This window comes from Hemitrygon akajei, chromosome 9 (genome assembly GCF_048418815.1).
Source record: "Hemitrygon akajei chromosome 9, sHemAka1.3, whole genome shotgun sequence".
NCBI classification, from domain to species: Eukaryota; Metazoa; Chordata; class Chondrichthyes; order Myliobatiformes; family Dasyatidae; genus Hemitrygon; species Hemitrygon akajei.
In genome coordinates, this window is record NC_133132.1 from 27,200,851 (window position 1) to 27,219,518 (window position 18,668).

The 18,668-nt window shown below is 39.7% G+C and overlaps 1 protein-coding gene across 1 annotated transcript in view; it reads left to right on the top strand.

The window, feature by feature from the left end:
• The window catches only part of ppm1f (protein phosphatase, Mg2+/Mn2+ dependent, 1F), a 67,244-nt gene extending 49,086 nt beyond the window's left edge, over positions 1-18,158 (top strand). The window contains exons 4-7 of the mRNA XM_073055686.1: positions 6,656-6,844; positions 7,865-8,008; positions 9,766-9,859; positions 11,538-18,158. Coding sequence (XP_072911787.1) covers positions 6,656-6,844; positions 7,865-8,008; positions 9,766-9,859; positions 11,538-11,950 — 840 coding nt within the window. The 3' untranslated portion in view covers positions 11,951-18,158. The remainder of the gene's footprint in view (positions 1-6,655; positions 6,845-7,864; positions 8,009-9,765; positions 9,860-11,537) is intronic.
• Positions 18,159-18,668: the final 510 nt, after the last annotated feature.

The window sequence follows — 18,668 nt, forward strand, 5'->3', positions numbered from 1 at the left end:
TACATTGGACCTGGAGGCTGGTGCGGTAGGAGGTGAGGACAAGGGGAACCCTATTCCCGAATGGGGTGGAGGGCAGATAGGGTGAGGGCAGATGTGCGAGAAATGGGAGAGATGCGTTTGAGAGCAGAGTTGATGGTGGAAGAAGGGAAGCCCCTTTGTTTAAAAAAGGAAGACATCTCCTTTGTCCTGGAATGAAGAGCCTCATCCTGAGAGCAGATGTGGTGGAGACGGAGGAATTGTGAGAAGGGGATAGCATTTTTGTCTGTAGGCTTATAGTAGATATCAGTAGATAAGCCATCCTCCAGAGATGGAGACAGAAAGATCAAGAAAGGAGAGGGAGGTGTCGGAAATGGACCAGGTAAATTTGAGGGCAGGGTGAAAGTTGGAGGCAAAGTTAATGAAGTCAGTGAGCACGCATGCTCTGGAGAAGGCTTATCTACTGTAAGCCTACAGACTCTCACAGCTACCTGGACTATTCCTCTTCCCACCCTGTCTCTTGCAAAAATGTCCTTGGTCACTCAGATAGTGTGACGAGTGCTCTTGGAACAACCCACATCAAACTCGTCAGTAGAAAAGACACCTCGTTTCAACATCTTTTCTTTCAACCTCCTCTTCCAACCCTCAGGTACCAGGGAGTCCCCAAAGTTGAATGACTCAGCGGTCAACTTTCCCCCTCTTGCAGATAGTTTCTCCCCAGCCTGTCTCACAGGAATACTGAACATTACTGTCACCGGGAAGAGGTTCGTCAGGGCACCCCCCCCCCCCCCCCCACTTGAAGGTGACCTCCCTGTTCATAGTGTTCCTGACAATCACTGCCATCCTGTTCGCCTGTACAACTGAGGGCTTCTGCAGTCCAGCCTCACTAGTACCCCCTCCTCCTGACACATGTTTTGAAACCCCATCGTGTGCACCATTGGGCTTCCTGTCATACCAAACACCTTCTCTAGTGCTTGCATGTAGGCTGTAGAAGTGGCAAGGGGGTTCTGTGCCTTTACAGCTCTCACTACGTCAGCAGCCCACTGTCTCATACTTTCAACCAATCGCTGTCGTTTTACATCATTAGAGCACTAATACTCAACTAACAACTGAGAGGTCTGCTCCACCCAAGTCTTGTACTCCTCTTCCCCTTTAGGGGTGGGCTTCGTTCCTGAGAACAGGTGGAGCCTATGTTAGCTGGGACTTTGAACCTGGACATTTTTCCATTTTTTTGCCAGGGAGGTAAAGGCTGCTACCACCTCAGAATTCTCACTCCTTGCTGGATATTAGACATTCCAAATCAGACCACTCCTTCCCCTCACTCCGCAGAAATGAGAGCACCCTATGTTAGAAGTCTCTGCCCCCAGCTACGGGAGACTCAACTTGATACAATCTTTTCCTCCTGGAAAGTATAGATAGCCCACAGCCCCTGCCCCTCCTCTCTTGGAGCCCCAATAGTACCAGGCAGTTCTACTGCTGTTATGTCAGCGCTTGTCTGAACTAAAACAAAGTCCTTGCCCGCTACTTTATCAAACCTCTGCCCCCCCCAATCATAACTTTTCCTACAGCTTTAACAGTACTTAAAATTCTAATTAACAATTCATCAGGGATACGAATGCCTACCCAACTCAACACGCACACATTCCCCAAGGATTCGCACTACCGCTCACCCCGGCAGCATCCATAACCATGTACCGTAATCACTTTACCGGACAATAGTTTAGCACAGACTTAAACCACAACCCACTCGATCAATACTCAGGGCAATCATACAGCATCCAGCAAAATCAATCCCAGACAAGCCCCCACAATTGAAACACTCTGGTTCTGTCGGCTGTGTAAGTCTAGGGAAGACAACCTTCTGTGAACTTGAGGTGCAAGCCTACCCCATGTTTGTGTGGATGCTGCAGGATTTGCTACCTTGTTACAAATAAGTACCACGAAATAACAGTCAGTACACTGCATACAATTAAACGATTTAGCTCTATAATTCTTAATTTGACTAAAAGGTTAGTAAAGAAAAAGCGGGAAAAAAAAGAAAGGGGCTCATTTTAATTGAACAGTCTAATGTCCACAAGTTGGAGCTCACGGTTTCCCCTTCGCTGATCCATCTTCAATCTCCCAGGGCTTCGTCGAATAATGGCCCTGCTCCGGTCGAGTCGTACAACCTCTTCTCTCCGTTGTCTTCTCCCTTCATCTTCTGCCAAACAAAAAACCCAGCTCACCCTGGTGTCAGGCACACAGCAAAACACACTCCCTTCATTGGATGGCTCACATTCCAAAGCACCCATTATCTCTAACCATAACCCAAACACTGCTTCTCCAGAAAGACCATTATGTTAGTGAAACATTTCCTAAGGTGTTACATTACATTACATTACATGGGTGTCAGTGAACTCTGCTGGTCTAATTAGACTTAGACAATGCTGTTGCATGGCTTTCAGGTGTATACACCTAGCTACAGATATATCTAAACACTAAATGAATTTATTTGTACAATTATGCTGTAGTTTGGGAGACTAATGTTGCATAATAGCAAGTAATAGGGGCATGTATGATTACAGTGTCTAAATCTCACCTGTATCCCTTCTCCCACCCAACATGGCCAAGTGGGGCTGAAGGGTCTATTTTAGCACTATATGGCTCTACAGAGGACATTTGCACAGATAATTAGATAGGAAGGAAGTCACAGATGTGGACCTAATGTGGGCAAATGAAATGGGCATCACAATCGCCATGGACAAGTTTGGCCAAAGGCCCCATTTCTATGCTGTGCAATTCTGACTCAATCTAGTTTTGACCCTTAATCTCAATCTAGTATTTGAAATATATTATCACTGAATCTATAGAGCAGAGCCATAGTGTAAAACATTTGACCCACAGGATGGGTCCTTTCAGTCCACACTCATAATCCATGCTGTCTGCACTGTCCTGTGGCCATTTGCCATGGCAGTTTACCCCCATTTTTTAGCTGACTATCAGTCCACCCCAGGATAGAGGCCCAAGGACTATTTAATGACAAGTTCCTTTTCTCTGTACCCATGTTCAGATCCAGGTTGATATTAACTCTGGACTCAGTTATGTTGAGCATGTCTGTCACTGATAGACATGGATCTGACATGTACCGTAGATTTCGCACTACAGAGCGCACCTGATTAAAAGCCGCTGGCTCTAATTTTAGAAAGAAAATCAATTTTGTACTTGTACAAGCTGCACCGGATTTTAGGCCACAGGTGTCCCACGTTGTAATATGAGATATTTACACAGAAAGATACTACACGTGAGGATTTTTTAACTTTTAATTAAATCCATATGGTAACATAAACAAATACATATTGCAAATGCTTTTTTTCGAACCGTGCCTCTAACACGGCTACTTTTAAATATACATACGTATCGGTAACACACAAATTACGTTGCGTATACTTTTTTACTGAACAGTGCACGAACAACATTCCAATATCTCCTTAGGACTGGTAAAAAAATATATATACTGCAGCCTACCAGGAAAAGTTATTGATCGCCTTTAACTTAAAAGCAGCGTTTTCGATCGGGTCTAATGCCGCTCCCCCCCACCTTCCCGTTTATCGCAAACCGGTATTTCCCACAAGACGCGGCGAAACCAGATGTGACGTCATAGTATCCCGGGATGTAGTACTTCTAACTTTAACTAGAAAATACTAACAAATGAATTACTAAGCGAAAATATTATAAACTAAATAACTGCCATAAAGGCAGCACAATGCTTTTCTTCGAGTGTTTTCCATGTTGATGAGGGTGAGTACAAATGACTGATTTACAATAATTTAATTGTGAAAGTGCGCTTGATTTATCGTACAATTTCATTGGACCTCTGTGAACTACTCATCAATTTTATTGGTCTACTGTTACGAGGCAAAATGTTTTTGGCGGCATGAAAAAAAATCATGCATTAGCCGCACCGTAGTAAAGGCCGCAGTGTTCAAAGCTGTTCAAAATGTGGGAAAAAAGTAGCGGCTTATAATCCGACATCTACGGTAGTTACCAAAGGAGCAAGGCTTTTGCATCTGTATAATAAACCTGATTTAAAAACAATGTATGTGGTTACCTAAAGGTAAAATAAAATGCAACCCTCAGGTTGTAAATCTGGCCTGTCCCAAAATAAAATTGTACATAACTGCATAAGAGCCTCTTTAAATGATGCCAGAAGAGAGAATGGAGATTCTGTCACATAGTGGATATCCTGGTACATGAAGACTAGGCTGATGAATAATTAGGAAAGTGATTATTTATTGCTAGGCAAATTGTGTTAGTTAACGGGTAATGGTGGAACCTTACCTGGTGTATTGTGTACAGTACTGTTACGTTATTTAAAGAGATGCGTTGATGGGCGTTGTCTCTCATGTAGAAATGTTGGCTGCACTAGGCTCATTTAGAAGAATGAGGGGCTGATTCTTGCCTTGCCATAGCAACAGAGGAGGCTGAGGACAAGTCAGTGTGGGAGGGGAAAGAGTTAAAATGACATGTTACTGGAACCACAAGAGAGCAGTAATGGTTGCCTAGTCTACACTTGATTTCTCCACTGCAGAGAATGATTTGTAATCATTAAATGAAGATCAGGTTTGAGGAATTACAGGTTAATCTCTGCTCAGCTTGGAAGGGCTATTTCATTTCCTAAACTGATGAAGGAGGAGGTGAAGGAGAAGTGCTACACCCCCTACAGTTACGGAGGGCAGGGGGTATGCTAGGCGTGGGTGGAAGGGAGTAGTATCTGCAGAAAGGGGAAGGGTGGGGAAAATATAACTGCTACTGTGGTCATGTTAGATTGCTGTCACTACTGTGAATTTGCTGCTGCTCTACAAAACTCCACCTTTTTTTAAAAGTTCTGTCTGATGAAGGAAGAGCAGTAGATGTAGTGTATATGGATTTCAGCAAGGCATTTGATAAGGTACCCCTTGCAAGGCTTATTGAGAAAGTAAGGATGCATGGGATCCAAGGGGACATTGCTTTGTGGATCCAGATCTGGCTTGTCTACAGAAGACAAAGAGTGGTTGTAGAGGGGTCATATTCTGCATGGTGTGCCTCAGGGATCTGTTCTGGGATCCTCACTCTTCCTGATTTTTATAAATGACCTGGATGAAGAAGTGGAGGGATGGGTTAGTAAGTTTGCTGATGACACAAGTTGGAGGTGTTGTGGATAGTGTGGAGGAGGGCTGTCAGAGGTTACAGCAGGACATTGATAGGATGCAAAACTGGGCTGAGAAGTGGCAGATGGAGTTCAACCCAGATAAATGTGAAGTGGTTCATTTTGGTAGGTCAAATATGATGGAGAATATAGTATTAATGGTAAGATTCTTGGCAGTGTGGAGGATCAGAGGGATCTTGGGGTCTGAGTCCATAAGACGTTCAAAGCAGCTGCGCAGGTTGACTCTGGTTAAGAAAGCATATGGTATATTGGCCTTAACAATCGTGGAATTGAATTTAGGAGCCAAGAGGTAATGTTGCAGCTCTATAGGACCCTGGTCAGACCCCATTTGGAGTGCTGTGCTCAGTTCTGGTCGCCTCACTACAGGAAGGATGTGGAAACCATAGAAAGGGTGCAGAGGAGATTTACAAGGATGTTGCCTGGATTGGGGAGCATGCCTTATGAGAATAGGTTGAGTGAACTAGGCCTTTTCTCCTTGGAGCGAAGGAGGATGAGAGGTGACTTGATAGAGGTGTACAAGATGGTGAGAGGCATTGATCGTGTGGATAGTCAGAGGCTTTTTCCCAGGGCAGAAATGGTTGCCACAAGAAGACACGGGTTTAAGGTGCCGGGGAGTAGGTACAGAGCAGATGTCAGGGGTAAGTTTTTTACGCAGAGAATGATGAGTGCGTGGAATGGGCTGACAGCAACGGTGGTGGAGATGGATATGATAGGGTCTTTTAAGAGACTTTTGGATAGGTACATGGAGCTTAGTAAAATAGAGGGCTATAGGTAAGCCTAGTAATTTCTAAGGTAGGGACATGTTCAGCACAACTTTCTGAGCCAAAGGGCCTGTATTGTGCTGTTGGTTTTCTTTGTTCTTATTTTTACTTAGATTTAGTTACGGAGTTATCCTGCTGTGTTAAAGTTTTTATCAAGTGAACTAAACTGCCGCTAATGAAAATAGGAAATCTGAAATTAGTCTGACTTGATTTACTTCGAACAGGAGTTGCATCTCTACAATTTTGTTTACAAATTCCTCACGTTATCTTTTAAAGATTATTTGGTAATGGCTTGAAATTAGCTTGTAATACTGTAGTAAATGGCAGTAGAGGTCACTGCTCCCTGTGCCCTGGTACTAGCTACTCATGACTGACAGTATTAATGGAATTGAGGAATATAGTATTAATAAAGTGATATTGTAATTCAGAATTACATCTTCTAGAATTAGTCTGCCAAACTATTTAAATTCATGTAGTTTGTTTTTTTAAAAAAAGAAATGGGGACAATGGTTATTGAAAATACATTGAATGGTTCTCATTGCAGTGTTCTGAACCTGTACAAAACAAATTGATTAAACACATCATACACATTTTTTAAAACCTTGTTTTTGTGGCTTGTTTTTTCCCCCCTTAATTTAAAGAGGAATGATTGAGCTGTAAGACAGTCTTGCTCTGTACCAACAGTGAAAATGTAAAATACAGAAAAGAGATGTGCTGTTGTTTTCTACTCTAGGATGGGAAAGAGAGGGCATACTTTGCTGTATTTGATGGACACGGTGGAGTAGATGCAGCTGTCTATGCTGCAGCACACCTTCATGTTATTCTTGCTCATCGGGAAGAGTTTTCTGCACAGCCAGCTGAAGCATTGAGGAGAGCCTTCAAGCAAACTGATGAGATGTTTCTTCAGAGAGCCAAGAGAAAGGTAACTGCAGTAAGGCTGAGAATAGTTCGGAGGTCACGTTGGCATCTGGTCCACCACCAGCATTTCTCAGAGAGAATTTCTTTCATAATGTAATTTGTGCTCACTATAGTAACAGCACAAAGAAGGAAAATGATAGGCACCTCAATTTTGATTGAAATGATGTCCCATTTTTACCTGACCTGACAAACAATTGACTACTTATGTCAATGTGAACCATTTTCAGATGGTTTGCAATGTAGATTTAAGTTGGTAATTTCACTTATTATCACTGCTGTATAAAGCCTGGAGCCAATTTATACGTAATGACCACAGAGCTATTACAGCAAGCATTAATTAAATGGAGCATATTCAGTGTCATTTAGAGATGCCATATTTGTTCAGATTTGCAATTTTATTGCTATAAGCATAATAAATAAATAAATAAATAAATAAATAAGCAAGCAAGAATAATCAGAAGTTTGTTCTGAGGAAATTAGATGTGTGGTTAATGTATTGAAAATATTTGCTTTTACAGTATTGTGATAATCAATTAACAGTACTCCATTAGATAATAAAAATGAATGCAGGAAATACTGAGTCCATTTATTTGATTCTTCAATTCCTGGGATGGATGATAACGGGAGAAAAAATTGCAAATACTGGAAAACCAGAACCACAAAATATCAGCACTGCTTGGCGGACATGCAGTATCAATGATACAGCTGACAACATGGGTCAAGAACTCTTCTTCAAAACAGGAAAAATGAGAGGACAAGTGTGTTTTAAGCTATTTCCTGCGATTTTGTTCTGGATTGAGTAAAAATGAGTCTAAAACTGAAAAACCAGATGTTGAAATCAGAATCAAAACAAAAATGACTGGAGATCAGATATCATATATGGAATGAGAAGCAGTTAAACATTCAGAGCACTATGATGAAGCATCTTTGATCTAAAATAGAGAACAGATTCTGTTGACAGTGGTTCAGCAAGAATTGAGGCATGTAACTGGCATAGATGTCTTTAAATTATTATCTGTTGCAGAAACTGCGAAGTGGTACCACTGGAGTGACAGCCTTAATTGCTGGCAATAAACTACATGTGGCTTGGCTCGGTGATTCACAGGTGATGATGGTGCGGCAGGGCCAAGTTGTGACCCTTATGGACCCACACAAACCTGAAAAAGAGGTAGGTATTTTATAAAGGTAAGAGGCCAAGTGCAGCTGAACGATTTCTGGCTTAACAATTATGTAGATGAGACCATGGATGATAACACACATTCATTACCAGCAACATGGAAGCTTAAGCTAAATGTTTATATGCACAAGTTCTACAAAATACTGTTTAGTATTCATCAGTGATTTTTCACTTGCAGAGTCCTGTGGTTCTGTGTTAAGGTCACAGATAAGTGTTTTAATTTTTTTTTATTGAAGTGCCAAGCCATTGTCACCAAGTTCTTAATTGCTGGCAAGGTCAGTGATGATTGCCTGTGAGAACTTGTGGAGAGCTGCCACCTTGAACCTCTGCAGTGTCTGTCAAAGTGCATGAATGTCACCATTTACAACCCTGAGATCTGTTTTCTTGTGGGCATATACTGTAAATCCAAGTAACAATAGAATCCATGAAAGATTGCACCCAACAGGATGGATAAACAACCAATGTGCAAAAGACAACAGGCTTTGCAAATACAAAAGAGGGAAAAAGCAATAAATATCAAGAATATGAAATGAAGAGTAGTTGAAAGTGAGTCCATAGCTTGTGAGAACAGTTCATTGATGGGGCAGGCAAGTGAAGTTTTCCCTTCTGGTTTAAGGCCCTAAAGGCTCAGGGGTAATAACTGTTCCTGAACCTGGTGGTGTGGATTCTGAGGCTCCTGTACTACCTTCCTGATGGCTGCAGCAAGAAGAGCACATGGCCTGAGTGATGGGGGTCCTTGATGACAGATGCAACAGCAGTCTGTGTACTCAGTGGTGGGAGGGCTGTAATGGACTGTGCTGTATCAACTACTTTGTAGGATTTTCTGTTCAAGGTCATTGGTGTTTCCATACCAAGCCATGATGTAACCAGTTGATATATTCTCCACCACACATCTATAGAAGTTTCACAGATCTATAGATCTGTGAAAGTACTACTGTTATGCTTTTGGTTACTGTGCTCAGGATTTGGGTTCAATGGTGAAGAAACAATGATATATTTCTAGGTCTGCATGGTACATAATTTGGAGTGGAGTTCATGGATGGGAGCCTGCTTTTGATGCCAGATGTCATAGCTTTGGGGAGTGTAGTAGAAGTCTGACCAACTTTCTATCTGTTCTTTATTGCACTGTAGCCCAAGGCAACCTTCCTGGCTATTCATAACACAAAAGTTTTTTAGATGCCCTGAATGTTATTGAGCCTTGATTTGTTTTTGGAGTCATCCAGAGAAGAGGAGAGTACGCAATCATGTTCTTGCCTTGTTGCTTATAGCAGCTGATGAACCCCTGACTTGCTATTCACCTACTGGCCATGTGGTTGGTCTAGCTAATGGTCTCTGGTCATCAGCTAACCCCATGAATGTTAATGATGTGGAATATAGCAATAGGTATTGAGCATCAAGTTTAAGTGGTTAGACTCTTAATTGACAAGAACATTACCCTGTGCTGTTGCTAATCTGCTGCTTTCAATCGTTGTTAAACAGGAATTCATCAATTGAGGGAGGATGGTCAGAGTTAATCCAACCAGTTTTCTTTCCCTCATTCTTAAAGTTAAATCCTTTATATTGCGGCAAGTCTGATTTGCTGCAGAATCTCAATGTTCTGAATAATGTTTGGATTGTTTTCTTTTTAGCTGGTTATCTTGTTCTACAAAAGAACATGCATTGCTGGTAAATTGTTTTGGTAGATTTTCACAGTGGTATTTTGTTTCAATTAGCTTTAAAGCATTATTGGATTGAATTTTCTACTTCAGGATGAAAAACAAAGGATTGAAGAGCTTGGTGGATGTGTGATCTTTCTAGGATGTTGGCGTGTAAACGGAACGCTTGCAGTCTCTCGAGCAATTGGTGAGTTTCCGATTTTCTTATGAGTAGGAATGTGCTACATCTAGTGGCTGGCTATCTTAGACCAGTGTATGAGATGCACCAACTGTAACAAACCTAACACTATTAAAATTTTGCCCCTTGTCTTCTCTTTAAACAAAAAATCATTTTACAAGAATCGTCAGAAGCTTTGATTAATATTTCAAACACAAGTGCTCAACTTGGCATTGCCTCATAGATATATATATGGTGGAAACTACTGTCTGACCTTCATTGTTTGCTTGCACTAACTAAAAGGTCATCGACAGTCACTAACCTGGTTAAAATGGAGGAATCGCTGGACTAGGTAGAGCTGTACAATCAAACAGAGAGGGGTAGACAGCAGCTTCCTGTTGAAGTTTTACTCCAAATTATTGCATGATTTTTAAAATCCACTTTTAAGGTGAGGGCGTGTTTGTTGAAAAGTACATTATCCCCTTGAAGGTATTAGATTTTTAATCATACTGAGATTGCTGAGAGAAATACCGCTTCACAACACAAGTTAATAAAAATCTATCTTCATGGTTTTCCAACTGTATTACAAATGTAGCTGGCATATATATCGCTCTTTTTCTATAGCAAAATATCCCAAGCTGCATTATTTAACGCATATTGATCGTATTGAGCAGCTACTATATTAAAATAGTAGATTTGTCTTGATGGAACAAGGGTACAGTTGCAGAGAAATTTAGCAAGGGAACTCCAGAGCTCAGAGTCTTAACAGCTGCCTGTGGAAGAGCTAATATGATTAGAGATGCATAAAAGGCTAAAACTGGAAGAATGCAGAAATTTTGAGAGGATTGTACGACTGAAGAAAAGTAAGAGACAGGAAAGGTGAGCACAAGAAAGAATTTTTTTAATATATGGGGGTATTGGTATATTTAATGTAACCTAGTAAGTACGATGGGTACTGAATGAAAGAGACGTGGTGATTGTCATCTATCAGTCCATTAGGATCAAGGATAACTTGCTTGGTCTCTAAATGTCTGATGAGGCCAACATTGAACCTGCAAACTTTATTACATGGATCAAATGGGTGGGTAGCTTGTAAGGGAGTGTAATCTTTTTGCAGGACTTTCACTGGAATGTTTTTAAAATTTTGTTTAAGACTTTATGAAGGCCATGTTGTGATTTTTGCTTCCCATTCCATGGTACTGTAGCGGTTAGCACAATGGTATTACAGCTCGGACCTATTGAAGTTCTGTTCTGGTGCCATTCTGTTAACAAGTGTCTACATTCTCCCCGTGAATGCATGGGTTTTCTCCAGGTGCTCTGGTTTCCTCCCACAGTCCAAAGATCTACTGGGTAGGTTGATTGGTCATTGTAAATTGTTCATGATTAGATTAGGGTTGATTAGGTTTGTGGGGGTTGCTGAGGTGGTGCAGTTTGAAGATCCAGTTGGGCCTATTCTGTGCTGTACCCCTAAATAAAATAATTAAGTTTCTATCTTATCAATTTATAAACAATGCTGCTTTTTGTGTTGTGCCCTACACCCAACCATTCTGTGTCACATATATTAATGAGCTTTGGTGTTAAGAAGATGAAAACTTCAGATTTGTGGGTCATATAAATCATGGTTCCAAAAGACAGTGTAACACAGACATTGTGCAGTAATTGTATGATCTATTCTCTTGCCCACTATTTGATATTTTGAATTTTCCAGGGGACATTGACCAAAAGCCTTACATTTCGGGGGATGCAGACTGCAGCATGTTTGAATTGGATGGCAGGGAAGACTACATCATTCTAGCCTGTGATGGTTTTTTTGATGGAGTTGAACCTTCTAAGGTTGTGCACCTTGTACAAGAGCACTTACAAAAGAACGCAGGTGATGGCAGCTCTGTTGCAGAGACACTGGTCACAGCTGCCAAAGAAGGTGGATCTAGTGACAACATCACTGTGGTGCTGGTCTTTCTGCGAGATCCACAGATCATTCTAAAAGACAGCCAATCACAGGCAGGCAATGAGAATGCTGGCCTGGACAGCAAATGCTCTGAATCCAAAGGAAGCTCTGAAGCAACTCCAGCGCAATCAAGTGAGGATAAAGATAACCAGACAAAGGATGTGGCTTGCTAACTGTTGTCTACATGGAACAAGTTAATAGTGTTACATTCAGGGAATATATTTTACTTAGTGGCACCAAAGAATTAGATAACGGGATTGGTGTTACAATGCCTTTACATCTTGGCAGAGCTATGCCTACATCATTTTTACCAATCCATTTGAATCTGAAATCTCCTGTAACATCTTTAATAAAATGTGTCAAAACTCAGTAACTGAGGGTGCAAGACACTTCAGTAGGAAGAATAGAATAGCATATCAAAGTCTGTTACGATATTGTGCATTTCCTTAAATCCCAGGTTTGAAGATACAGGTTCTAGAATCAGATGCCATCTCAATGGATTTGTGCCAAATTGTGTTGCAGTGGTGAATATTTAACTGGAATACTTAACCCTGGTTAATTGGAATGGATGATATCATATTCCATGGCTGTATTTCTTCTGATTTCACATGAGCTATGCCCAGGAGTTGAAATGTCACTTTTGACTTCCTCCAAATTAACAACACTATGCTGTTTGCACCATACCTGTTTTGCAACCTCTTCTGGTTCAAGCTGTTTCATGAGTTTCATCTGCTTGAACATTTTGAGATGGAGGTATTTTGTGCTGAAATCAATGAATGCACATAGCATTACCGTAAAGTTTGCTTGACTAACATAGGGGATATTGTGAGATTATTTTTGTAATAATGAATTTATTAATGCCAGTATGCAATATAAAACATTTTATTCTACTTTTACTGGCCTAAATGAATATCAGTGATTACTAGAAAGATCAATTGAGTTTTATTCTTGGGCTAAGTCCAGCTGGTCCCAATTTTATGATGCTGACAAGATTCCCTGAGGTAAAATTGAAAGCTCACAAGATTATAATTTTTTCTAGATTATTTGTTTCTCAAATACGTGAACTTCTTAAGCACCTTTATGTACTGAGATTCTTCTAGCAAAAAATACATTTGACAATCTAGTGCCTTATTTTGGTCTGTGTGTGCAGTACAAGCCATGTAATAATTTCTACTGTTCCATGGATACATTGCTGGCTAATTGTTCAGTGCCTTATACATCTCTCAACATCTATGGTAATGATATTTGCTGTGCAGTGCAGTATTACTTTGCCATTTGTCGGGAGAGGGGAAAATCTTCAAATAACCTTACTTAAGCATTTCATTTGATACTTAATTTTGAGTGTTCAGTCTATTGCTTATATCAAAGAATATGAACAGATGAATGTATTGTGGTTATGAATAAAGTTAGCAACTGGAATTGATATGTGTAGAAATATTAGGATTTTCTCCATAGTTTACTAATAACTGGATTAAGTAAGTCTTGGATGCTGTGCATTTTGAAGAATTTACTTATGTAAAATTCTACAACCACTGACTGAATTTGTATAAAATAATAAGTAATTCTCATTAACCTCAAAAGGACCTGTACCCTCAAGTATGTTTACTTAATAAAATATTAAAAGTCAATGTGCAAAGAACCCAAATGCACTCCCAGGAAACTGAATGATAAAGTTTTATTTTGAAACTGTAAAACTAATAGCATAGGCTGCAATTCAACCAGGATTCCACAAGAACCCTTTTGACTATAAGTCATTAATTATTCTTTTAAAAAAAAACTTGTAGGGATGGTAGTACCCACAACACTGTCCTATGCACCACTTTGTTTTGGGAGCTACTGCTGCATCCTCAACAATTCTCTCTCTTGATACCTTGGCACTGATGAGGGCAACCTCTAATGATTTATTCTTCCTCTACCCTCATCTCTAGTATAGTACCCTATAGTCTAGGTTAAGGTAAACTTGACTGGGCGTGAACCAGGGACACTGCAAGTCTTTGATATTCTGGCATTCTAGCCACTTTTATCTAATATAGAGATAGGAGCAGGAGAAGGCCATTCAGCTTCTCAGGCCTGCTGTGTCACTGCAGTGGTTCCTTTGTCATTTCTCTTTGTTAATTTCTGTTACCATGATCTCTTTATCAGTCCAAGTTTACCAAGATAATTTATTTTCAATCAGTAGCATTGGTTAAAATGTTTTTTGCAAAAAACAGTCTATTACATTGCCCCTTAGATGGAGAAAGGCCTCTTACACAGAGCTTGGCAATATAAATTTGTATTCTTATCTTCCATATAACTATAGATCTTAGCCCTTTGTCTTTTAACCCTGAAAGTTCTTGCTTGAACTTGTTTTCTTGCTGGAGTGTTGAGAAAGATTTTGAAATCTTATATTTAACTTGGCCCTTTGTAGCTAATTCCGACATTGAGTGCTACTTTTCGACAGTCCATATCTGATTTTTAGTCTGTGGTATTCATTGCCAAGGACAGCTGTGGAAGCTAAGTCATTGGATATATTTAAAGCAGAGGTTAAGATAGCCTTGATTAGTAAGGGTGTCAAATGTTATAGGGAAAAGACAGGAGAATGGAGTTGGGAGGGAAAATGAATCAGCCATGATGGAATTGCAAAGCAGATGGTCCAACTCTGCTCCTATGTCTTGTGCTCTTACATTTTTTGCCTTGTTATTATATAAATTAAGGTTATCAATACATCAATCTGTTTTTCTCATTAACTGCCTGCAAATACAGTTTTTAAAATTTTTCTTATATTGTTATCTTTAATTTTGGCATTTTGTGTTTCTGGATTACTTTTCTATGTTGGGAGGGGAGAATGTAGAAAACCAGGAAGTAATCTCTGTGCCCTTCTAAGCACCATTTCTCCTCTCTCTTTAACATGAATCCTCACTCATACTGATTTGAATATTGGCCCCACATTCTGAAAAGGAGAATGATAGAGGAGAGAGTTGCAATGACTGGGTCCTTTTCTAGATGGAGGCTTGTAACTATTGAATTATCCCAAAGATTGATTTTTGGCCCTCAGTTGCTTGCTATTAATGGCTGAAGGAGAAAATGAAAACAAACTTGTTTCCAAGTTTGCAGACAATACAAAAGTAGGTGGAAGGGATTGCTGTGCTGAGGACATTATGATTCTGCAGTGGGATATAGATTGAAAGACTGGGCAAAAACCCAGTAACTGCACATTAATGTGAGGTCATGCGCTTTGGTCAGAGCAATCAAAAGGCACGTTGTGAAAAGAAGGGAGAATTCAAGTGAAGGTCATAGACATCTAGGTGGTCTAGTACACGAATCACAACGTTAGCTGGTGGGTCTTAAGTAGTTTTGAAGCAAACAGCAGTTTAACCTTTATTAGAGTTTAAGAATTAGTGTATTAATCGCTGTAGAAGAACAAGGGGCAATTCTATTCAAACATGGTCCGAAGGGGGCTTAACAGTAGAAATTGAGCAACAATCGGCTGGAGGAATTCAGTGGGTCAAGCAGCATCTGTGAGAGGAAAGGATTTGTCAGTGTTTTGGGTTGAAATCCTTCAAATGGTTTCACAATTGGGCAAGTCACAGATATGAATATAAGACTGAGGTGCATGGAAACTGCTTATCTTAAAGAGCAATGAACCTTTGGAGTTTTGTCCCCCAGATGGTGGTGGACACAGAATCATGAGATGTGTTTAGGGTAGGACTGTTTGAAAGATCAAGGAATTGAGAGTTATACGGAACAGAGAATTGAATGGCAGGGCTGGTTTGAAGTCTGGTGACTTAGTTTCTTGTGTATTAAGAAAGAATGGATCTCACTGGTATTGATTTTGTATGTTCTGAGACGTTTATATACAGGCCATTATATTGGGCAATTAACAGAAAACTGTAGGGGTCGAATAAAAATGCTTAAATGACCTGTAAAGTCTTTTCTCTCCAATATATCTCTAGCACATCCAGTTATCTTTGCCAGAAGGCTCCCTGTGTATCTGAGAATATCCCGTGGAAGTCAGTGCACAACCTATGTATAATAGCCAGAGCAGGCCACCATTACATTTCAAGTACAGCAGGCCCTGGATGCCTCTATTCTCTTTTAACTATGGACAGTTTTTGTGTGCTGTCCTCTTGATCTAATAAACAAAAGACTCCGTGAAGAAGTTGTTTCTGTACTTGTATCAAGTAGCATTGTATCAATTCATTTATCCATCAAATACGTTGTCATAGAAATTTTGTATTAAAGAAAAAAAAACATTGTTGTTTAATATTATACCTAGTGTCAGTCAGTTAAATTACAGATGACCCATTCTCTGAGAGAAGGTCATTATTCTCAATTCACTACTAACTTTTGCAATCAGTATTGGTGCACCCTTATTTTTGTGAGGATCACTTATTAAACCTATAATGTTTTTTTTGCACTGTTATTTGGAGTGACAGAGCTGGTGCATATATATTCTTGTTTCATTTTACCGTTACTTGCACATTTATTTGCATTATTGCATAAAACTATAAGCGGAGTATATTATTTATTCACACTGCTTGATATGCACGTATGTATTTAAGTAAGCCTGAAAAGGTGATGCCTGATGTGGTTTTGTGCAGTTATTGCTAGAGCCCTGGATGTCGCTTTGTGTATAATCATGAGAATTGCTTTCTTCACTCTCCAGCCAAATATTTTGTGGTATTCAACATGTTAAATTATCACTATTCTGGAACTGAAGGAAGTTTAATTGAGGTAGTCTGGGAGTTGCTGTATTACACCCTGAGGTTAACACACTTTTAAGTGCTGGGGTGAATAATTCTGTGGCAGGGATGCTCATTAAACTCTATGCTTTATCCAGAATGGTTTGGAGATAATCAGAACATTTATGCTTACAGTATCTGACTCAAGTATTCTTTGAGGTTCTGTACAAACTTATATAGTCCCACAACTGTGTATTTTACATTATATGCCACATGACCTCTGTATCTCAAAAAATGTTTACAAGTGAACAGGTGAAGCCTCATGAAAAAATTGTCTCTCAACTTCTAGCTCACTACACTTAATTTTCCAATTTAAGTTTTAAAAAATACCATTTATTTCATACTTTGTGTGGTTAATTCTGAACCTATGAAAGGTAATGTGAAGTTGGCTGACATCCCTGACTCAGTATTTTTGGGCCACCTCACTCCTGCAGTATTGGATACGACTCCACTTTCCCTTAAATTGAATGCTATATTTCAAATTTCAAGCTTGCCAGCACAGCCTCTGAGTTTGACATGCACAGGATAGCAACAAGCCCTTGCTTGAAGAACACTTTCAGGTAATGGTGAATAAGGGTGAAGTTACAAGAAAGAACAAACCCTGATATCACTAGTCAAAAGTATTTAGGACAGTGAAGTGTAACTATATAAGTCTTGAGACAGGATGGACAATTATCCATCTGTCCTATCACATTCAATGTTTCTGTAGGGAGCTATACATTTTAAATTCTAATAATGAATATGGGTATAATGTCCAACTAAATGCTTCTATTGCCATAACCACTATATAAATTAGTAATTGCTGATGGCAGGCTCAAGGACAAAAGCTCCCAAAATAGGCTTGCAAAAAAAAATCATGCCAAGATGCACTTTTACCTTGTGTAAAACAAAATAAAAACGGCAACATTTTTCTCAATAGGCAGCCATTAGCACTCCCATACCCAGCTTGAGTAAGACAGCCCTATAGTGTCCTATTATCATCCTCCTCAAGATCAAACTCTCCTGCCAGTTTTTGTTTCATGAATAAGCCAGTGATAGTTTATCTGATAATGGAATTTAAAGCTAGGCTGTAAAATAGCACAGACATAGCCGCCATGGTAAAGGTTTTGCTCTGTTGCATCCTGTTAGTGTAAGGTAATTATGATTGACTGTAATCTGGATTGAGTGCATCACATTAGGTGGCAGAAAATAATGGAGGGAAAAAAAAGCTCAAATTGCCAGGTTATTTCATGGTATTATAGGCAGATTTATCATAGACAGTTTTTTTTCCCTGCCAAATCTTGTCTTGTGGTTAATGTTAATTTGTAAGAAAAATCAGGTGTGTTTTAAACCTCAGTGCAACCTCCTGGATGATGTTAATTTATGGCATCTGCATCCTGTCTTCAGTAAGCTAATTTCAGTAGCCTGATGTGGGCCTCTACCAAGGACTCCAGTAGGTTGTTTATCTTATCAAAGCTGCACAAAACCAACAGGAAGTGACATTTTGTGTTGAAGACTACTAAAACATCAATCTTTGACAAGGCTAAAACAGTATATAATTTACTAAGCTATCAGTTTGAAACCAAAATGTTTCTTTGCCTTATTGTGGTTGGGGTTTCTCCTGAACTGCTTTTTATGTATGCAGTATTAATCTCATAATAAAGCAATTTATGCAAAGTTACCTTTATTACCTGGCTATTTTTTGTTTAACTATCAAGAAAAAGTGGCAAAGCATACAGCATATTTTCCACGCTGCATTGAAAATTAAGGACACATTTAGCTGAGCAAGCCTAAGAGCCAGGCTTATATTCAGGACATTGAAAATAGCAAATGAAGCACATTTAGTATGATCCTGGCTGATCTATCTCTATCATACTCTACTTGTTAGTGTCCAAAAACAATAATCTCCCCCCTCAAATACAGAAATTTGGCCTCCATCACTTTCGGTGATCCAGAATTCAATAGGTGAAAAAATTTCTCCTCAGCTCAATCCTATATTTTTAATGCAATCTACTGATGGCTAATTCTGGACATATGAAATGTGATTGCAACTGACTGACATTTTTTTGGGCCACCTCACTGTTGTAGTAGTGGATAAGACCCCACCAAGGGTGTGGTCAGTCCTGTGAGAATTCTGTACCATACAGGCCTAGATGACTCAATCTCTGTCATCTCAGGAATCAGATGGTGA